At 45.0% G+C, this 23466-nt stretch overlaps 1 protein-coding gene across 14 annotated transcripts in view; it reads right to left on the bottom strand.

The window, feature by feature from the left end:
* The window catches only part of CFLAR (CASP8 and FADD like apoptosis regulator), a 46095-nt gene extending 22998 nt beyond the window's left edge, over positions 1–23097 (bottom strand). For 4 of the 14 annotated variants that reach the window (XM_044241286.1, XM_044241298.1, XM_044241297.1 and 1 more), the window contains exons 1-4: positions 22915–23097; positions 19992–20040; positions 19324–19689; positions 2085–2586 (exon numbers count right to left, since the gene is read on the bottom strand). In XM_044241286.1, coding sequence (XP_044097221.1) covers positions 2085–2365 — 281 coding nt within the window. In that variant the 5' untranslated portion in view covers positions 2366–2586; positions 19324–19689; positions 19992–20040; positions 22915–23097. The other 10 variants (XM_044241289.1, XM_044241293.1, XM_044241288.1 and 7 more) reach the window with 10 other exon arrangements.
* Between the last annotated feature and the right edge of the window lie 369 nt (positions 23098–23466).

Raw genomic sequence — 23466 nt, 5'->3', positions numbered from 1 at the left:
TACCTTTCTTTCCAACTAACTGCTCTAAAAACAACTCGGAGAATAAAAACTTCCCTAAAGAATCCCCTAGTTTCCCCAGACATGAAGATGAAGTAAGTGAAGAACATATATGACTAAGATGGAGACAGAAATAGAATTCTAAGTGATCTCGTCTTCTCTGCTTTACAATCTCCCAGGGGATGCCGATGCCGCAGACCCAGGGACCATACTTTGAGTTGCGAGCTTCTAAAGGAAGTCATCCCTGGGATGTCCTGGCCACTCCTAAACTCGAAGGGTAAAAGGCATCTAGAGCCTGGGGATTGTGACCATAGGTGTCTTGGTCTAGAGAGCTCCACCTGCGTCAGTCACCTCTGTGCTGGGGGGGGCCACCATCTCACTTCGTCTGGGCTCCCAGGACAACCTGTAGTTGGCATTATGGCCTTGACACTGTTCTCATCGCTTCAGAAGGCTGTTTTCCCCATTATGCTTTCAAATTCTTTTTTTTTTTTTAAGATTTTATTTATTTATTTGACAGCGAGAGAGAGAGAGAGATCACAAGTAGGCAGAGAAGCAGGCAGAGGGGGAGGGGGGAGTAGGCTCCCTGCTGAGCAGAGAGCCCGATGTGGGGCTTGATCCCAGGACTCTGGGATCATGACCTGAGCCAAAGGCAGAGGCTTAACCCACTGAGCCACCCAGGTGCCCCACGCTCTTCAATTCTTGACGATAGAAGATGCTTTGTCCATATGGCTCTAGCGCTTACCAAACACCTGGCATGTGCTGACCCAAAAGAAAGGCCACTGAACAGATGCATCGATGAATCTAGCATCCCAATGCCCAATCTCTCCGCCCAGAGGCTCTGAGAACTGTCCATACTCACCATAGCAAGGAGACGGGAAACGGAGAGTGCCCTAACTTGTTCACTGAAACCCAGTGCCTCCGAAAACATGTCAAGAGCATCACAGACGTCATATGATTGTTGAAGAGGAGAAGACAAGGAAGACTAACCAGAGCAGTAATACTGAACATGTGCATCTGGAGGGGGCTGCATAGTTCTAGAAGTACTTCACGAACTCCATTAGTACAAGTGGTCTCCACCAACAAACTTATGAAATCGGGTTGCGTCTTTTTTTTTTTTTTTTTGCTTTACAAGTGGGAAAAGGAAGACCCAACCAATGTCAGTGGCAGGCTCAGCCCATGTGGTCTGTCATTGGGACTTGAAACAGGCCTCTAGACCTCAAGCTGCAGACACTTCCCAAGGCCTAGACCACTTTCAGCTCTCCTTAATAGAGTTCTTGGTAATACACATCTTCTCCAAATAATGTGTCATTGGTACAACTGAAGGCTGGTGGTCTGGAGAAAAAGGAACCGTTAATTTAAGGTTACAGGGTCTCTTCCTTTCTCCAGAAATGCAGCCTTTCTTGTGGCTTCTGTGCTTCTCTGAACCTCCCAAGAGAGTAGAAGGTAAACAGGAGGGAGGAAAAACTAAAGTAAAGGGGACTCCTGGGACCACTCCTCTCAGAACTGAAGGAGGCCTACAGCTGGTTAATGGGGGGGGGATGCTCGTCCTGCACCCCTGGCCCGCTGAGCGTCAGTGGGCAAGGACCTCAGAGGAACTCACAGAAACGGAGCCCACCCCACTAACTACTTCAGCAGGGGAAAGACCAAAGCGGACTCAGGAGGAGGTCACAGACTCTACAAAGGTCAGGAAGATCACTGTCAGATTGTTATTTCCTTTCTCAGAATTTGCCAGTCTGACATCACAGAAAATAACCTAGGAAAGACCACTGCAGATTGCACGTTCAGGGGATGGCAAGAATTACTATCTCTGAGTCATTCTTCTCTCTCATTCTATCCATCAAGCAAACACATGCTACCCAGCCCTTCCACTTTCTTTATGATCTTCTACCCAATTACTTCAAGCAAACATGGTCTAAGGATTTGAAGATGTCAAAGGAATGAAGTAACATCATAAGACAGTTGAATCTGTGGGTCAAGGAGGTGACAATCCCTGCATTTTCTTACGGTCCTCATTCCTCTTGTTCGTAAGCCGGGACCACCTCACTCCCTCTCACCACGTCCAGCCTTGGGAATTGCCGATCAGTTACCTGTAGTCTGAAATAAGGCCAGGGTGCCTGAGCAGGTGGGCCTCCACGGCCCTTTTGTCCATCTTGAAGATCCGCTTGAGCAGGTCAAACCGCCTCACTCTGTAGAGCAGCTCAGCCAAGCCCATGGCAGACAGCACTCCTCGCTCACTTAAAATATCCAGAAGGTCCCTGACATTAAGCGGAGCAACATCGGCAGCCACGTCCCGACACAAAAAAAGCAGCATTTTCTTCTCGTCCTCATCAAGGGCCTCCTCAACCTGATGGATGACCTCAGTAGACATCGTGCACAGTGTCGTTCCAAAAAACTGCCGAAATAAAACTCCACTCTAGTCAGTAAGAGGCCATGAGGCTGCTGACTTCGTTTCTGATGGTTTTCTTCATGTCTTCCAAAACCCTTTCCAATGGAGTTCTGTGGTTGAAAGGCAATCTTTTACGTCCTCGTTACAAAGTAACTTCTGTCTCCAATTCAAGGTAGAGGTTCTTGCTCGCTGGTCTCTCTAACCTAGAGCAGATTAGATAGACCTTGTTAATGTCTATTTAAGGTAGACAGAAGCAACTGATTGAAACACCAAGCCAGACAAAGAAGATAACCTAAATTTTAGAGGAAGTGAAACCAGAAACAGATTATCCTCCAAAAATCCCACAGGCTTTATCAGAATTTATGAGAATGTCAAACACGGTATGAAGAAAATCACAAATGAGAGTGGTTCATCACTAAATGGTATATGAATAATCTTGGTGGGAGGAGGAAGAAGAAAAAGCCCAGTGACTAAGCAGCTCCAACGACTAGAAAAACTGGTGTCACAGGGTTAACTCTCAACTGAAGTGACACGGACCAGGTAGCTTTGAACAAACACGAGTCTTGACAAGAGACCTTCTACAGGGGATCAGAACTACTTCACCCCTCTCCCAGGCTCCTGCTCTAAAACTCCTCCTGAGCAGAAAGAATCTCTGCAGAGTCCAGGGTCATTTTCACAGCTCATCGGGAATGCTCACTGGACGGGGCCCCTTCAGCTGAACGAAGGCCCTTGTCAAGGTTTGATCACGGCTTCAGACCCTGAGCCCCCGGAAGCGGCAGAGGCCCCTCACTCTCAAACAGCGCTTCCGGCCAGCAATGATCCCAGGAGTTCCTGATGGTATTAGCGGAAGGAAGGAAGTAGAATGGAAACTCTGGGGAAGGTTCTCGCTCCCCGGGCTGGACTTGGGTGGGAACAATGGGAGGTAATGCCATAGATGTATTCTTAATTGTCCCATTGAAGCTCAACCTGTTCTTTTTCAAAATTTACATTGCAAATGGAAGCCGCTGTTTATTTTAAAGTTTCATAGCAATAAATAAATAATACATTTTCATTGCTATATTTTATGTTAAATAATCTCTTGTGCTCTGAGTATCTTGTCTATTTCTATCAGAGAATATTTAAAGTTAAAAGTTTATCTTAGCAAAAAATAATAATAATTATTATTATTATTGCCAACAAAACCCCACTGTAAGTTGCTGTTACTACATATTTATTTGTGTACGTGTATTTATGTACACTTGTACATAACTCATACTTATTTATGAGCTATATTTAATGAAAGGAATACTGAAGTTATTCTATTTATTTATGCACAATTCCAATCCACAATAGATTTGAGGCATCTTGTAATAGCAACACTAAATATAAGAAAATTTTTCCATGAGATGAGGGGAAAAAATTAGGCTAAAAAAATCATTAGGTTAGAAAGTCAAAATGGGATGGAAAGATAGAGAAGACAAAGCAAATATGCAGGCCAGAAAGGCCTAAACAAATGTTAGCAGACTATGAATTTGTCCCTGAGTTTCCTGGCAGTCAAAGCAAAAAGTGGTATATGGAACATTAAGTAGTTCTTGCTGTGAAAGATAAAAAGACTAAATAGATTCTTAGAGTAAACACAACTTCCTAGAGATCCACAGTTCCCCATCAATGAAAATATTAATGAGTATTTTAGTGTCTGAAAGTTAACAAAATCAAATTTATTTTAAATTTTATTTTACTTTTCAAAAATAAAAATATTTTATTTTAAAGTAGACCATCTGGGTCACCCGGGTAGCTCAGGTGTTAAACATCTGCCTTCAACTCAGGTCATGATCCCCGGGTCCTGGGATCGAGTCCCTGAATCAGGTTCCCCACTCAGAGGGACGCCTGCTTCTCCCTCTCCCACTCCCCCAGCTTGTGTTTCTCTTGCTGTGTCTCTTGTCAATTAAATAAATAAATAAATAGTTAATAAATAAAGTAGATCATCCATTTATGTCTTTCACATTGGCCTTCCCACAAACAGGTTAAATGGGTGAGTTCTTAATAAAAACAGACATTTTACCTTATGTCTACTTGCTAATCAGTATTGGCGTGTCTTTGCCAATCCGATGCCCACTCATCCAAACCTCACTTCTATACAGCCATTATGAGAAACTGGAGAGAAATGGAATTTACTAAATGACTGCTCAATGAAAGTAGAAAAAGTGGCCCTCAGACTGCTTTTATTTTTTTTAATCTGAAAACTTAGTAACAACTTTATGCATTCTAGAGACCCTACGTTCATACTTTATTCATAGGCTAACGATAATATAAACTATTTCCATGGAAGAAAGTCAAGTACTTATTCTATTGACCACAAGTCACAATTTTGTCAGTAGTCGTTATAAATCCATCTATAAAATATTCATACCCACCAGAAGGTATAAAATAAGAGGTCATTAAACACAAGAGGAATAAATGAGACATTATCCAAATTCACAAGACTTATCTGAAAAAGAACCAAAGAGAAATCAAGTGTTCAATTCCTTATTTTTATTTATTTTTTTTAAAGATCTTATTTTTTTATTTGAGAGAGAGAGAGAGCACAAGCAGGGGGGAGGAGTAGAGGGACAAGGGAGAAGCAGACTCCCCGCTGAACAGGGAGCCTATCTCCCCACAGTGGGACTCGATCCCAGGACATGGAGATTATGACCGGAGCAGAACGCAGACACTTAACGAACTGAGCCACCCAAGCACCCCTAATTACCTATTTTTTTTAAGATTTTATTTATTTATCTGACAGAGATCACAAGCAGGCAGAGAGGCAGGCAGAGAGAGGGGGAAGCAGGCTCCCTCCTGAGCAGAGAGCCCGATGCGGGGCTTGATCCCAGGACTCCGGGATCATGACCTAAGCTGAAGACAGAGGCTTTAACCCACTGAGCCACCCAGGCACCCCCTAATTCCCTATTTTTAAAAAGAGTAGCCAACTTTGGTGATTCATAGTCATCAATGATATAACAATGCCGTCAAGAAGTTAACAACATTAGATAATCATTTTTTAAAAATATTATCTGCTCAAAAAAAGAAAAAAATCATCTGCTCCGTTTGTTCCCTCCAACCATTATACCAGGACTTTCTGCCAGTCACGCACACTCAGCAAGAGAACTGGCATGCTGTCTTCCTCTGTACTAATGGAGGTATAGTTTGGCAGCAAAGTCCAAATTACTCAGTGGTAGCATCTGGCATATTCAGAAAAAATATGAAAAGGAAAACTACAGATCCCGTGCTGAGTCAGTCCAACCTCCAGGCAAATACCAATATCCATGTCAGGGTGCTGTCAAGGCGGTTACTTATAGCTAAGGGTGGCAGGCACTTGAGAAAGGGGAGCATGGAAGGGAGAAGTAGAGTTAGGGTCCAAGGAATCACTACTGTGTTGGGGTTTCTTTCAATCCCAAACCAAGACATTAACATAAAAATCACTCTCAAACTAGGGAAGCCTATAAGACCTTCAGAGGCAAACTCAAAACCACCCCACAAGGCTGCCTTCATAACCCAGGGCACAGAAGACATCCATTCCACAGGAGGCAAGTTCATGCTTAAAAACATGTCACGCCCAAAAATAAAAATCACCATGGCAGTAGACAACACAAATAAATTCCCATCTGAGGAACCTACATCTGAAAGAATTTAAATAAATATGAAAACTTTCCAGAAAATAAGGAAAATTTCTGCAACAGGCCAAATCAATATTTCTGGATCCATGGCAGTTTTGTCCATCAGGGGACATCTGATAAGGACCTGACACATTTTTGGTCATCAGGCCAGGGATGGTGCTGAACATCCTTCAAATGTACATCCTCCACAACAAAGAATCATCCAAGTGCAGACACCAAGAGTGCCAAGATTAAGAAACCCTGCGCTAGATAATCTGAAAAAACTTGCTGTAATAGACACTCACATGAATTTATAAATTTACTAGAAGTCCAATCAAAAACTTAAAAATAATTTGCCATGGACTGTGGCAAGCTGATTTTAAACCTAAGTGAAAGGGGAGGAGAAGGTTCAAAATAGCCAATACAAGATTTGGGTTTTTTAAAGATTTTATTTATTTATTTGACAGAGATCACAAGCAGGCAGAGAGGCAGGCAGAGAGAGAGGAAGGGAAGCAGGCTCCCCACTGAGCAGAGAGCCCGATGTGGAGCTCAATCCCAGGGAAGGCAAAGGCTTTAACCCACTGAGCCACCCAGGCGCTCTGCCAATACAAGTTTTAAGAACAACCAGTTGGAGGAAATTGCCTTACCAGACATGAAGGTTTTATACAAACATAATATGGTACTGGCACACATACTATAGCAGCCAATACACAGGTGAGAACTCAGAAATCAGCCCACACACAGAGGACTGAGGGGGTCCTGCCAATCAACAGAGAAAGGACACTGACATTCAGAAATGGTGCTGGGACAACTGCTTATTCAATACATACAGGGGGGAAATAGGGATCCTTTCCTCACATTATTGGTAAGTCAATTCCACTTGTACTAAAGCTCTGGATATGAAAGTCTAAATGAAAATCTGTAACCTCCAATTACAAAAAGATTTTGTAAGACGTAAAAAGCAGGCATCCTTTTAAAAATGAAAGAGATTAAGGTGCGCCTGGGTGGCTCAGTGGGTTAAGGCTCTGTCTTCAGCCCAGGTCATGATCTCAGGGTCCTAGGATCGAGCCCCACATCGGGGTCTCTGCTCAGCAGGAGCCTGCTTCCCCCTCTCTCTGTCTCTGCCTGCCTCTCTGCCTACTTGTGATCTCTGCCAAATAAATAAATAAATCTTTAAAAAAAAAAAAGAAAGAAAGAAAGATTAAGCACAGACAGAGAAGACAAATGCATCCTATTTACTTAACAAAAAATTTGTATCCAGAGTAGAGACAGCATTTCTGCAGAGGCACCCAGCTGGCTCAGTCAATAGAGCATGTGGCTCTTGATCCAGGGCTGTGGGTTCGAGCCCCTCACTGGGCGTAGAGATTACTTAAAAATAAAATCAGAAAGAAAGGAAGGAAGGAAGGAAGGAAGGAAGGAGTGATAGAAAGAAAAAGGAAGAAAGAATTTCTGCAAATCAATGAGTATAAGACAAGCAACCCAAAGGGAAAACCGGCAACAGGCACTTCCCAGAAGAAAAAAACCCAAATAGCTACTAACAATATGAAAAGATGTTTGAACCATAAGAGTAGTCAGAAAAATGCAAATTTAAACTATAATGAGGTATTATTTCACATCAGTTAAATGCTAGTATCTTTTACCAAATATCAGAGAAATATAAACTCTCCAATGTTACTGGAGGAATCATAAATCAATACAGCTACTTTAAAGAACAACTGGACAATTACCTGATAAAGATAATAAAATGTTCCAGTCTTTAATGAAACACTATACATCCCTGAAAAATGAATGAACTAGAACTACATGGATCTCACAAACACAAAACAAAACAAATATTTTTTCTGAAGCAGAAAGCAAGTTGCTAAAGCATACATACCATGACTAATTTACATTAAAATTCTAAATGTGAAAAATAATAACTATATTGTTTAGCAGTGTGTGTGTTGTGTGTGTGTGTGTGTGTATGTGTGTGGTAAAAATATGAAAACACACATAGTAATAATAAATACTGAATTCAGAAAAGTGGTTTCCATTATAAAATGAAGAGAATATGACTAGATAAAAATGCACAAGGGAAATAACTGAATTTGTAACATCTTACTTTCTAAGCTGAGAAATAGGTATATAGATGTCAAAATAAATGTACCTCATACCACACACTCTGACCATAGTACAATAAAATTTGAAAACTATAATAGGGGCTCCTGGGTGGCTCAGTGGGTTAAGCCTCTGCTCAGGGTATGATCAAGGGTCCGGGGATCGAGCCCTGCATCCGGCTCTCTGCTCAGCAGGGAGCCTGCTTCTTCCTCTCTCTCTGCCTACTTTGATCTGTGTCTGTCAAATAAATGAATAAAATATTTTTAAAGAAAACAATAATAAACCAAAGAGGAACCTTGTCATTTCCTTTTTTTTTTTTTTAAAGATTTTATTTATTTGACAGACAGAGATCACAAGTAGGCAGAGAGTCGCGCAGAGAGAGAGAGGAGGAAGCAGGCTCCCTGCTGTGGGGCTCAATCCCAGACCCTGGAATCATGGCCCAAGCAGAAGGCAGAGGCTTTAACCCACTGAGCAACCCAAATGCCCCATCCTTTTTCTTTTCCTTTTTTAAGATTTTTTAAATTTTTATTTATTTGACAGACAGAGATCACAAGTAGGCAGAGAGGCAGGCAGAGAGAGAGGGAAACAGGCTCCCCAGAGCAGAGAGCCCAATGCGGGGCTTGATCTCAGGGCCCTGGGATCATGACCTGAGCCAAAGGCAGAGGCTTTAACCCACTGAGCCATCCAGGTGCCCCCTTTTTATTTTCTTTTAAAAAGATTTTATTTATTTGAGAGAGAGAACACAAGCAAGGAGGGGCAGAAGGAGAGGAAGAAGCAGAGTTTCTGATAAGCAGGAAGCCAGACATGGGGCTTGAACCCAAGATTCCAGGGTCATGACATGAGCCAAGGGCAGATGCTTAACCGACTGAGCCACCCAGACACCCCCCTCTATAGGTTTTCAAACTAAGAAATTTCACTTGTCTCTTCCACACCCAGCCTTCACCAGGTCAGTTAACAAGTACTGTATAAAGAAAATGCAAGTGTGTGGGAGAAGAGGAGAGGCAGAGCATGTCCAAGAAAGCTTAGAGGCATCCCAAAGTTATCCTCCAAAAGAACACATCAGATTTTATTTAACACGGTTCAAAAGATGGGGCAGAGTGGGTTAGCAGGGGGTAGCAGGTAGAAAGAGTCCTTTAGACATTCTGAGAAAAGACGGTGTCTGCCGCTTCCCAGCACCCCCTCCCTGAGCTGCCCAGCTCTGCACTCCATTCACCTCCTCAGAAGTCACTTGCTTCACCTCCCTCCGCTGAAGGACAAAGGGGTAATCCAAGCCCAACTCTTTTTCTTTTTTGCCTTCAAATACCCAGTCCTCTTGACTGATCGATATTCTGCCAGTTGCGTTTCCCTCTACTGCTTTAAGCAGTTCACCTTCCCTCACCAGATAAAACTGGCATCTGGGTATGTTTTCGAAAGTTTGTAAGCAATCCCCATTTCCTGCCCTCACTGGAAAATTCTAGTTTGATAATTGTCTCCTTTTTCTTTTCCACACCCACACAAACTCTCCACAGTGCTTCAAACTCCCCAATCTTCACAGGCAAAGCAACTAAACCCAAGACCAGTTCTAGTTTCATTTCTCAAGTAGAAGTCATGGAACAGTTGCTATTTAACACCAAAGACAATGTCATCAGTGTTAATATCTATGACACTGTCTAATAAAGGAGCCGTGTCAGGTTCTAGACACAGAAAGCACTCCAGGTATTTTCAACAGAAATAAATTTAATATGGATGCCTACAAAACTGTTCCAAGGGCTGGGCAGAAAGTGTTCTTGCCGGACTTCGAAGAAAAGCTCCTACAGCACCCCAAAAGATCTCGCCTCAGCCAGGGCAATGGGAACAGCACTGACAGTGCTGGGCTCACCTGCATAAAGCGACCCAGAGACCAGAGAGCAGTGGACCATCCCACCTGCTTCCAACAGCTCCAAAGCTGGTGACTGGACACCGTAACACCGCTGCCCAAATCCCTACCTCACCGCCATCACATGTTTCAACAGAGAAACTAAGAAAAGCAGTCAGCTCTTGGCCTCTACCCACTTCTGTGTACAAATCTTACCTGAGTGCACGTCGTTGGCAGAACTTAGGTCACGTGCCAGCTGCAAAGGAGTCTAGGAAACGCAGTTTGTACCTTTCCATCCTCTAGACAAGGATGAGAACAAGTCCTGAGCACCGGCTGACCTTAACCACCAAAGGAGGATAATCTATGCAATTCCTGTGCATGGACCCCAGGGCCTGACTCATAGCTGGCATTTCATGAGTATTTGTTGAATGAATCAATGAATAAACAGAGTTTCACAAGTTGCTACCAGATAATGACCTCGCTTCCTTTTCACGCCAGACTAGACCTAGAGCATGTGGGAACTCTCTCTGGTCAGTGTCTGCAGTGGTCTTGCCCTTTGCCTCCTGACCACCAACTCTGCAAACACCTCCAGTACAGGACTTGTCCTGGCATGCCAGAAGTCCTGTCTGTGTTCTCAGGACACTCCTCGGTCCCAGGAGTCTCAGGATGGTTGGCCACCCCAGCATCCCACCTCTGGGTGGTGAGCCTCCACCACTCATACACTGAGAGAAGCAAGTCACGCTGCGACGAGGGAGAAAGTCACACCAAACACTGGTGGCCTTCAAGCTGAGCCGGCCCCTTATTGCTGCTCCACAATGGCTTTTACACAACCTTGGTCAGCTCCTTCCCATCTCTGCCTGACCACTCCAAGCTTCATGGCTTTTGTGTACCTTACTGGGGCCATTTCTCATGGGTTGAACTTGCCATTTATCAGAAGCAAGTTCCCACAATCTCGCACCTTCCTACCGTGACGCGGGCACCTGCTGCTCCTCGCCTTGCCAGGACCATCCCCTCCCCCTGTGCCCTCCTGTCTCCATGAGCCCCTACGAATACTCTTTCATCAACCCCTCTCTACCTCCAGTTTATCAACATGTCCAAGTCTCTCCTCTCTTAAAAAGAGAAATAAAACGAAAAAAAGGAAAAAAAAAAAGCCCTTAAGCCTGAGATCCGAGGCCAACCACCCTTTCACTTTATTTCGCTTTACATAAAGCTGGACCCTCACGAAGGGAGTCTGCACTCAGTGCCTCAACTCTTACAATTCTGATTCACTCAATATGCCCTTACTGGGTCCTCCCTCTCACCATATCCCTTACAAAATGACACTCAGTATGCAGCCATACTGGAACTGAGGCCAAAGAACCATCTGTAAACTGATGCTAGGTCTATTTTAAATTTTGACAGTTCGTTTGTTGTGAATTTTTTGCATGAATGTCATTTTTTTTTTCAAAATATTGCACTAAAGTATTATTTGTCCTGATGACTGAGTTGAGCACCCCCTTAAATGTTGTGCCTAAGTCGAGTGCCTCACTCTGCCACCCTGGTGTCCCAGTCCTGACGACAGGGCTCTCGTAAGGGGACTTGGTGATCTAGCGGCCTCATCCAAGTGACTTGGCAGTTCTCTTTTACCTAGGCACTCTATCCCATCGGATGCTGCTGATTAATCACTACTGGAAACTCCTTTGGCTCACCTCACACTACCATATCCTACGCAGTCCGTCCCTAACCTTCTCTGACTCCTCAGCACCCTCCTTCTGAACCTGTTCCCTAAATGAGGGTGTCTGGGTGAGAAAAGTCTGGGTGAGAGATAGATGTTAACCCTAACATCACCCAGACTTTTCTCCTGGCCCTTCTGTTTTTCCTGCCTATGGTCTCATCCCTTCCAAATCAATCTTCTATCAGGATGAACTTTCTGAAGTCCATACTTGAACTAAGCCATTTTCCGAATGCAAACCTTCCAATGATTTCTCATCTCCCCTTGAAGGTTCCAATTTTCTTTGCATTCAAGCCTCTCGTGGTCTTTGCAGGAGCACCTGGGTGGCTCAGTGGGTTAAAGCCTCTGCCTTTGGCTCAGTTCATGGTCTCAGGGTCCTGGGATCGAGCCCCGCATCGGGCTCTCTGCTCAGCGGGGAGCCTGCTTCCTCCTCTCTCTCTGCCTGCCTCTCTGCCTACTTGTGATCTCTGTCAAATAAATAAATAAAATCTTTTAACACACACACACACACACACACACACACACACACACTTTGCACATTCAGTTTCAACCTAACCTCAATACAGAGTTCTTTCCCATGCCTCTCTGCCTTTGCTGGGACTACCCTCTTCCACTTACCTGTCCAGAAAAACCCTTCTCAGCTTTTAGGGCCAGCTGAAGCATCTCCGACTGTGTAAAGCTTCCCTGAGAAGAGTCTACACAGACTTGGCCAGTAACTTCTTTCTATCATCACAGCATGATGGCCATACCTCCCTGGGAGCGGGCATCGGCCCCAACAGGTGACAGTAAAATGTGGCTGACCGAAGTCGGATTTCTCAGTCTTTCTCACACAATGTCAACTTTTCCTCCAAACCATCTGGTATCCGAAGCACATGACAGTCTCTGTAATCAGCAACACAGCCACCAGCATGACTGGTTCCTGACACACCTCAACTACTCAAAGATATACTGAACCGCCCATTCTTTGTGTTGCTTCTCTACCTGAAACAAAGTCATGGGGTGGCAGGAAAACAAGCAAGGCCACAGCATGAAAGCAAACGTAACTTTCCAGGACACCACCAAACTCGGGGTGATGGAGGACAGCCTGCCTCGCCAGCTGCAGGAAGCATCAGGCAAAGCCGGAACTTTCAGGTGTCTGGAGATCCTCACTGAAACACGAAGATCAAGTCCCTCAGAGAGTTGCCCAGGCGACTCTGAAAGGATCAGGGAGAAGGGGTTAAGTGATCCTGGGCAAAAGATAATGTGGCCGTCTCACGGGAATTCCAAGAAGCCATCCTGAACCTAAGAAAAGCCGCCTTCCCCCTCCACGCATGCACAAAATCAGTGGAGATGGGCCGTACGTGTAACGATTCAAGCAGCTACTAGAATGAACCCATCTTTCCTCTTCTACCTGAGTGAGGCATTTTAAACCTAAAAGGGTACATGAAGTGACATTTGGCATAACACCCCCCAACCACACACAGATATTTAATGTGAGGTTTATAAATAATCAGTCTATAAATAATAGATCATCCTGTGGCTCCTGATTTCTGGAATGCTGCAGAAACCTACTCAAACATAGTCTAGATGACCGTGTACCCAGGCTGAGCCATAAACACTTTCCGATTGGAGGTGTTACTGACCATTATTATGCACTGGGAGCTAAAAATAGACATTAAAACATCATTTGGCTTCACAAGGCATGCAATTTCAATTGTAGCAAATTGCCCACAAACAGAGATAATCTCAATTATAATATGACATCAAATTTGAAGGTATTTTTATGAAGTTCTTTAATGGGGCTCAGTCCCATGACTCTCAGGGAAACTCCCACAAATGCCAACATAACATCACCTCCCTTCACCTTCCTGGTTCACAACAGTTGCAGAGATGACAGAAAATGAGGGAATGAAAGAGCCACAGAACAAGAAAGGGTCTGGATGGAGAGGAGAGTATAAATCATTTAATTAGATACACAAACATAAGCAGAATCACCAAGGTCAATAAAAGTAAACCCATTCAATGCAATGGCCCACTCCATCTTTTTTATTTTATTTTATTTTACTCATGAGAGACACAGAGAGGCAGAGGGAGAAGCAGGTCCCCCGAGGAGCAGGGAGCCCAATGCGGGACTTGATCCTAGAGGATCCTGGAATTACGACCCAATCAGAAGATAGAGGCTTAACCAACCGAGCCACCTAGGTACCCAATCCTTTTTTTTTTTTTAAGCCTTTATTTATTTATTTATTTGAGAGTGAGAGAGCGCACGAGCAGGAGAAGAGGTAGAGAGAAAGCAGCAGACTCCCCGTTAAGCAGGGAGCCCGACACAAGGCTTGATCCCATGACCCTGGGATCGTGACCTGAGCCAGGACTGAGTTTAATCGACTGAGCCAGCCAGGCACCCCATGGTCCATTCCAGCTTAACCAATGTTAAATTTCCACGAGGGCAAACTTCTCCTACCTAGCCAAGTACCTAGGAGTATCTCCCCAAGAAGACCTGAGAGTTCTCCCCAACTCGTGATTTAACTCATGACAGATAGATATCTCAATGTTCTCTGGACAGGGCTTTTCTGTCCCAGTCTCTTTGCTCAAGTATTTGCCTCCCTTGGAAAAGCTCCTTCCCTCTTCCCAGTCTCTGCCCATCAAAATTCTATCACATCTTCCAAGGCTTCTCTTCCTTAGGCTTATCTTGATCCCTAAGTCAGGGTCATTTTCTGCTGCTTCTTCCTAAGTTAGGGTCATCTCCCACTGCTTCCCAGCACTGTTTGTACTTTCTCCTGACATTTTTCTTACTCTAGTTGGGTATCTGTCACAGGGAGTAAGGACCTTGGAAACAGGTAGGTTCTCACTCACCTTCATTAGGCTGTGGCGAGCCCTGGTCAGGCCTGCCAAGCCCACCGTCCCAAGAACAGCCTGGCCTTCATTACACAACTCCAGCAGGCCCACACATGTGATACCTACTCATCCTTTCCTAAGCAAGGATGAAGCAAGAAGGAGCTGGCGTACATATCATACCAGGAACCTGGTTGGTAGGTCCAGGAAACAGATTGTGAAAGCAAGGTTTTGCAAACATGAAGGATAACAATGCTATTGTTTAAGACTGGCTTACACTGGAACTGTAAGAGGCCTGGTGCCCCTCCATGAAGGGCTTCCTAAGAGCTGGCGGGACCACATCTTGAAAAAGCAAAATACAACATCTCAAGCCAAACTCAGCAGACAAACCCTGGCCTTTTAACATAAGCTCTAGCTCACTGTACCTTTGGCTCAAAATTTGTAAAACCCTAACATTTACGCATCAGGATTTTCATTTTTGCCAAACCTCTAGGCCAGTCCTCTGCACGTGGTATAATTCTCTCAGGATAGCCTCAAAATTGCCTACATTTAAAGAATTATTGTATCCAACAGGACATCATCAAAATTACTGACACCTTGTATGAGGCGGTGTAAGCTTAAGACACAACTAACTGTCTATGAGCCAGTAACATATTCACTCATGTGACTGAGAAATGGGCACAGGACAGTGTGAAACATTTATTGAATTTATCACTTTATCGGAGGTTTCAATTTCCTCAACAACAAAAAGAAACAGGCAAAGCTGAGTTTCAATGCTGCGGCAAAGCCGGAGTTCAAACACCAGATCTTAGTTCCAAGTAGAGCAAAGGAGAGCTGTGACTTAGCCTCGGTTCTTTGTAGTGACGTCATCTTTATCACCAGCAACCACAATAGGAAAATACACAATCCTCAAGGTTTTCACCAAAAGAATCCTAACGGTCTCAAGAAACAACCCTATCTGTCCAAGGTATGCATTATGCCACACTAAAATAAAATATTTAGCAGATATTTCTCTGCACTGAAGTCCATTTATACAAGACGAGTTTGAACTAAAAAGTCAACCCAGCAAGTCTATTTGCTCAGTTCATACATTGGATTTTCCAAGGTTGACCCATTAGGAGAAATGGGTCCTGTTCAAAATCATGAACTGTGCATAATACTGGAGATATAAAGCCCTTGCCATTCTTCCTATATAGCATTCTTTTTTCTAATTATTAAGGCACTCCTTGCATGCTATAGGAAAATCTGGAGAATGGAGAAAAGTAAAGAAGAAAATAAAAATTTCCCATTTGCCTCAGCCCCATCACTATCTCGGTACCTATTTAACTGTTCTGATCTCCTTCCCACTCCCTCTTTCTAGGCTCCTTGACATTCCTGTTGACAATCCAGCTGAAAAAGATAGATTCCGTAAATGCAGGTGCTCCGTACATGCGAATGAAGGGATTTACTTATTACTGATTTATTTTACTCAACTCTGAATCAAGCTTTGGTCATTCTTGCAAGGAATGTGGTTCATTTGCCAGCTAGTATCCAAGCCAGATTTGTCATGTGTCTACTCTTTAAAACAAGTATCACTAATTTTAAAAACTATACTTTTTGAAAGCTTCAAGTAAAATCTAAAACCAAAAACAAACAAAAGACATATAGTAAGCTAAAGGGAAGATCCAAAATATTTTTTAAAAAGGAGAGAAAAGAAAGCTCAAGAATTTATCAAGTAGATGAGGAAGCTTTGGTTCCCACTTGTAAAATCAGATGACAGATTGAAGACAGTAACCTGAGGAACATTTTGAACCTTGGGGCAAGTAGCTGCAAGGGAATTTTTTAAATTATACTGAAAAATTAAGTATATAGATACTAACGTAAATAAAATGGGTTAATTTCTCCACCTGAAGAAGACACAAACCATCTTGAATATACAGATGAAAGTGGTATCCCATGGGTGAAGTTTCGTTCTTTCATAAGCACTGAATTACCAAAGATGACACCCAACCCAATGTACAGAATAAGAGGAAAACAATGAAGAAGCTGTTGGTCTTTTTTGCACAAAAACCTAAATGGCCAAGTAAGGACAAAGTGACTAAAAGCACAGACCAACAGAGAAAGAAGCAGTTTTATCTGGAAAGAAAATTATATATATATATACATATATTCATATGTACATGGGGTCAAAGGAGAACTGAGGGAGAAAAAAACATTGGAAATATATAAACAAGCAAATGAATTAAGTGTAAATTTGGATACACACATTCTCAAAAACAAGAAGAGTGGTCATTAGGAAAAAAATCTTTCATTAGAAACACTAACGCCAGAGTGGAGTGAAATTCAAGCTAAGAAAACAAGAGATGTTAATAGGAAAAAATAAACATTACTGAGATGCAATTGAAGAAACAACACCATACAAAATACATTTCAAAGTCTGTATTTGTGTGCATAAAATGTCTGGAAAAAAAAACATTAAACTTCAATCTTCCACTATCTTAGGGAATGGGGGACTCCTAAGGGCTTTCTCTATTTACTGGGCATATATTTTAACACAGATAATTATATTACAACCTAACTGAAAAGTTTTTTGAAGAAAAGCATTACAATACAGAGTGTTATTTATGGTAAGTGTAAAGACAGCCACCAAGTGTATGAAAGTAGAGAGGAAGGGAACATATGGTTGTGGGTTATTGAAGTCTTCTAGAGTAAGTGGAGCTGAACATAGAGGAGACATAGGGCATTACCCTAATGATAGTTTCTTAACCTCACTCATGTATCTAGTAAGGAAAGCAAAAAGGAGAGTGAGTACACGCTGCTTGTTACCTGTCATTACTTCTCCAACGTGGTCTTCCTCTCATTCTTGGCCGTCACTGGCCCCTGTCTAGGCTGCCTTGAATCTAAGTTACCCTCGGAAGTAACTTTGCTCATCTTCCCCAGCCACTCTGCAGGCTTCTGGGGGAAGGAATCAACTTCAGATGCATCTCTATGTCCCCAGCACCCAGAACTCAGCCTGGCCCATAGGAACTCAATAAATGTTGGCAGGATTACACTGAATCAAAGGAAAGGCAGTCCCCTCCATAAGCATAATTAGCCTTGGCGGCCCTACAGGGAAGAAATAATCAAACGGAGTCCATTCCTGAGATTGAACAAATGACACCCCTGGCGACTTGGGACTGCGGTAGGCAAGTCCCCCAGGGGGCCAGAAGGGCTAAAAGCGGCTCAATCCATTTCTGGTGGCGAGGGGAGGGGGGATGGGGACCGGTGCCCTTACACCCCGGGAGCCCAGGTGCCGGCAGCACCGGGCGCAGGTGGAGAGAAGAGAGACGGACAGGATTCACAGTCTACTCACGCCCGGGCAGCCCCGGCTCTTCCCGCTGGGTCAGGGACGGGAGCGAGACCCACCCGCGAGGGACCTGCAGCTCCAGGAAACCAGCGTTGCGAGTACTTCGGTCACCGGAGGGCAGCGTCGCACCCATCAACAGGTGGACGCTCCAGGTGGCTTCCGGGACGCTCCTCCTGCTAAGCCCCGGAAGCCTCCTCCAGGCAGCCCACCGGAGACTTAAGACTTAAGAACCCTCGGCCCCCGCACCTAAAAAAAACTCCGCAAGGGTACACCCACCACAGTCCCGAAACTCCCCCCTCGGGTAAGCAAAGGACCACGTGGAGCTCGGGGGAATTACGTGCTGCGTGCTGCCAGCGGAGAAGGAGGGGGCGCTGCGAACGCGTCCCCACCTCCGCGCTGCGGGCGAAGCCGCGACTCCAGCTCGCCGCAGAGACGAAAGCTATTTCCGCCGCAGTTTCCAGCAGGGCCCCCTCGCGCCCGAGTCCCACCGCGGGCGGGCGCGACTCCCGGGCCGCAAGGGGCCCCCCACCGCTGCAGACTCACCTTCGAAAGCGGGTGCCAGGCTAGTAAGTAATACAGTGTTAAAGAGAAGAGCAAATGTCCGTTAAAAACAGAAAATAGAAAACGTTTAGTCGTTAGAAAAAGCCACTGTAATCAGGACGTCCATCCAAGAAGCTGTAAGAAAGACAGGTGTTAACATGAACACTACTCTACGGCAAACGTTCAAAATTCCCCTCCAGTCCTGAGGCTTTTCTTTCTTTCTTTCTTTTTTTTTTTTTCCTTTGTAATTTTGGAGTTAAGCCAAATTTTCTCCCAATGTAACTTTTTTTTTTTTAAAGATTTTATTTATTTGACACAGACACAGCGAGAGAGGGGACACAAGCAGGGGGAGTGGGAGAGGGAGAAAAGCAGGCTCTCCGCGGAGCAGGGAGCCGGATACGGGGCTCGATCCCAAGACTCTCCCAGGACTCTGGGATCATGACCTTAGCAAAAGGCAGACGCTTAAGGACTGAGCTACCCAGGCGCCCCCAATAAAACTTTTCTGTAAAATTATTTAGGGGAACCAGTAGAGGGAAAATACCAAAAATTCTGTCTCTCTACTCTGAAATATCTTACCTAAAGTAGGTCAAGCCCACCAGAGCCCAGTCTTAGTTTTAGATTATCCAGGTTTGTCCGTGTCCAAAATGCTCTCTCACACAGCGCTCTCCCTACTGGGACTGAAGTCTCATAGCCTAAATAAATTTCAAATGTCAACAAATGAAAATAATTGGAGAGGGCTTCAGAGCCCTTACTAACCCACGCCCTACTCATTTCCTGTTCTCTAAACAAAAACAGACCTCCCTGGCCTTTGTTCTATTGCATTCCCCTGCTAATGTTTAAAAAGAACATGTCCTGTCCAAATCCGGACACCATCAAGCAGGAACATCTTGAAATTAACTTAAGTTTCCCAAGTTTTTCGGTTTCTGTTTTGAGGTTTGTTTGTTTGTTCTGAAGAAGGGGAAAGGCTGGGAGCCTGAACGAGTCTATGTTAAGGCCTTACAAAACTCTTACCAGTCATTCCAAACTTTAGCAAAGAAGTTTCCCTGCAGTTTGCTGAAATACATCTTACATCTTACACTGCTGTGCAAAACAACCCGGCACTATATGGCCCGGCTACCGCAGCAGAGTAAAAACTGCAGGCCAGGCCAGCTTCCACCGTGGAGCAGCAACAGTCTTCCTTCTCATCAGCTTTTCGAAAGGCCGCTGCCGAACCTTTGAACAGTCTGCCCCAGAAGTGAGGGCGCCCCAGGAACTCTCAGGATGATTTTCAGCAAAGTTTACACGTCTTCCGGAGCTGCAGAAGAGCTGCCCCCGGTGCGCGGGGGCGCGCTGGACAGCATCCGGGCTGCCTGCGGCCTCCCGGGGCCCACCTGAAATCTGGGGTGGGGAGAGCCTGTTTGTCTGGAGGGTTGTCCTGGGGCCGCCCCTCCCTCCGCCTGCACCTGTCCCTGCCCCACAAAGAGCAAATGAGGACCCTAGGGATTGAGTCATCATCTCCTGGAAAGCCCACCTCTCCCCAACCCCGGCCTGGCGCGGCCCGCCCCAGGCCAGTTCCGGGAAGAGTTATTGCAAGAGAAGCTGGGAGGGGCAGGGGAGGCGACGCCAGGGCCCCTCAGCGAAGGTTCTGGGATCGGGGGAGGGTTGGGAGGGGAGCCAAAGGGGCAAGTCTGGGCACATACCGGTCGTGCTCACCGCGGGGCTCCTCTTAAGCTTCGCTGACAGTGACGCCTGAAAAATCCCCGGCAGGATGGGGAAAAGGAAACTGAAAGCCTAAGCTGCTAGGGGACGTGGCGTCCTCTAGCCCAGTCCCGCCTCCCTCGGCCTTTCTCGTTTAAGACTTCGGGTTTACACTGAGAAGTGTTGGATGACCTACCCTTCACTGTGTCAGGCCCACAGATCGCCCCCCACCACCTGATGAGGAAGGAGAAGGCTAGCTGAGGACAAAGTAGAAGGCGACACCCTACAACCCCCTCCCCCAGATAGGATATATGTGACATTACTCAGACTCCTGGCTGCCCTGAAGATAAGGAAAGGAAAAACCAATAGTTGACTTATAGAGATCACAATTCTACTGGACAAGAGTCTCCCTCGCTTTACAGATGTCTTAGCAATCTAGAAGAACAAAGCACTTCTACCAAGAACCTAGTTTCCGGAAGGAAATGTAGCTGCAATTAAACGTCCCCATAACCAGCACCCCATTGGCAGACACTTGAAGTGGGCGAGGCAGAGTGTAAGGTTCCCCAACCTTCTTCCTGTTACTGCCTCGCCAGAGGGTGCCTCGCGAGAGGGAAAAACAACCTTGACTGGACAAGGGCAAGGCCTCCGGGTATCCTGTGAGTCTTCTTTAGCATAGGAAAATCCTTTTATAACCCTCCTTTTCCTTGGTATAGTGTGAGCTCACCAACCTCATAGTATATCATCAGCCGCCCCTCACAACCCCGGGACAGCAGCACTCTCTGCCCACGGGTCCTGTCCCCGGGCTTTAATAAAACCACCATTTTGCTCCAAACACGTCTCAAGAATTCTTTCTTGGCCCTGGGTTCCGGACCCGCACTCTGCTGAACCTCACCTACATTCCAAAACCCCATCCCTCCCACTCACCAAATGAGTCCCTTTGAATTAAAACACTCCTGTGCCACAGCCTCACTACTCTGTAGGGAAGAACCCCAAAATGTGTCCCTTTAGCATGTGGATTACTTTAGGTGATTTTTAAATTTTTTTAAATTATTTTTTATTTTTATTTTTTTGGCTCTGAACATTTTAGGTCCCTGTAACTGTGTATTAGAACGTAGGTCTAGGACATGCTCTGGGCAGGAAGATGTCTGACCCTAGTCAACTAAGGTATAATATGAACTAGGTGTTTTAGACAGGGAAGAATTTAGCAAAGTCTGTTTGTTAAAATTCCTCTCTAGGTCCCATTGTTTCCGTGCAACCTGCAAACATTTGTTTACCAAACATTTACTCTTTCAACTTCCTGGGAACCATCTTCCTTCCCTTTGAAGTCTCAGACCTCTGACCCCTGCTCCTGACCTCTGGATAGCAGATAAGCCTCAAATGCCTGATTGCCTGATACGAAGGCAAATAAATTTTATATTCTCCTGTTAATTTGTCATGTGTCCATTTAATTCCTAGACCAGACAAAAGAACGCCTAAGGGTAAAGTGAAATTGTCCTCTTTCTCAGTAACTGGATATGTTCTGAACTCAGGACGTTTGTTTGAAGTAGTTGTGATTGTCAGGCAAGTACTGCTAGTGTTTGTTATCAATGCATGGGAATAAGAATAGCAAAAAGGGGCGCCTGGGTGGCTCAGTGGGTTAAGGCCTCTGCCTTCAGCTCAGGTCATGATCCCGGGGTCCTCGGATCTAGCCCTGCATCAGGCTCTCTGCTCAGCGGGGAGCCTGCTTCCTCCTCTCTCTGCCTGCCTCTGTCTACGTGTAATCTGTCTGTCAAATAAGTAAAATCTTAAAAAAAAAAATTAAAAAAAGAATAAATAGCAAATGTAAAAGCACTTTACATTTTAATCTATTTATTCCTAATAACCATTTTCTTGCCTTTTTCAAAATTTCTTAAGTTTTCAATTCAATTTAAGCTCATGGGAAACTTACAAGAATACCGCCAAGAGATTAACTACGGGCATGACAACATGAGGAGCTCAGATGCCCTACTCCCTAGTGAAACTGATGAAAATATTTGTTTTTTATTTTTTTTAAGATTTTATTTATTTATTTATTTGGCAGACAGAGATTACAAGAAGGCAGAGAAGCAGACAGAGAGAGGTGGGGAAGCAGGCTCCCCGCTGAGCAGAGAGCCAGATGCTGGCCTCCATCCCAGGACCCTGGGATCATAACCCTCTGAGCCACTCAGGCGCCCCTGTTTTTTACTTTTTAGAGCCAGAGCTTGCATATGCGTGGGGCCGGAGCGGGTAGTGGGAGAGAGAGAATCCCAAGAGAGAGTCCCATCTTGGGGCTCCATCTCATGATGCCAACTGAGATCATGACCTGAGCCAAAATCAAGAGTCCTACTACACTCTACCAACTGAACCACCCAGACGCTCCTAATGATCATTTTAAAACAAGCAAGCAAGCAACAATCATTTAAAGCCTTGGAAATAGTCCTAAGAGAGAAAAGCAAATGAAAAAACATCTATTTAAGAAAATCTATGGGGCGCCTGAGTGGCTCAGTGGGTTAAAGCCTCTGCCTTCGGCTCAGGTCAGGATCTCTGGGTGCTGGAATCAAGTCCCGCATTGGGCCTTCTGCTCAGCGGGGAGCCTGCTTCCTCTTCTCTCTCTGCCTGCCTCTCTGCCTACTTGTGATCTCTGTCAAATAAATAAATAAATCTTTTTTTAAAAATCTATGAACATTTGATAAGAAAAGTGAGTGAGAATCTGCGGTATTTCGATCAAGACCACCTGACACCCCACCCCAACTCAGCAGAGACCCATCTACTGCAATCAAGAACACAGGGACTCCTCTCCCCACCATCCCAGTGGGAGAAGCAGGATGTCCGCAATTCTCACCCTGCCCCTAGCTGCCTGATACTGAAGCTAAATCCAAGGTTAAGTGCGGTTCAGAGATGGAGGATCCTTTTTCCCAGAGGACCTACCTTGGCCAGGAGTGCTGGAATACTAGGGTCCTAAATCACCCTTAAATCGGCTTCTGAGGTAGTAGTTCTGTTGCAGGATTTCTTTTCCTTCGGTGCCCTAGGTTCTTGCTCCTGCCCATTGTAAGAATAAAGAGGTAGACCAGGGAAAGAGCACCGGGCAGCAAAGCCAAGTTTATTGACGGTAAGAAGCTCACGAATAGGTAGGGAACCTGAGAACTCTTTGGTATTGGCTGTTTTGATCTGATAAGCCCCTCCCCCACACTCCTGTCACCCAATCAGACTTCTTTTATCCACGTGCCCATCTACCTATCAGGTAGATGTTCACGTGAGAAAAGGTAGTGGGCTCCTCCCAAACCTGTGCTTGGGGGACCAAGAGGCCTGTAGGACCCCAGATCTAGCTCCTTATTTAAATATCCCACGGCTAATGAGCTGCTCCCCCCACCGCTCACCTGGGTTAAAAGGAGCCTGGGTGGCTCAGTCAGTTAAGTGTGTCTGCCTTTGGCTTAGGCCATGACCCCAGAGTGCTGGGATCGAGCCCCGCATTCTGGGATG

Source organism: Neovison vison, chromosome 3 (genome assembly GCF_020171115.1).
Source record: "Neovison vison isolate M4711 chromosome 3, ASM_NN_V1, whole genome shotgun sequence".
In the NCBI taxonomy this organism is placed as follows: domain Eukaryota; kingdom Metazoa; phylum Chordata; class Mammalia; order Carnivora; family Mustelidae; genus Neogale; species Neogale vison.
This window is presented reverse-complemented; position numbering and strand designations above follow the sequence as displayed.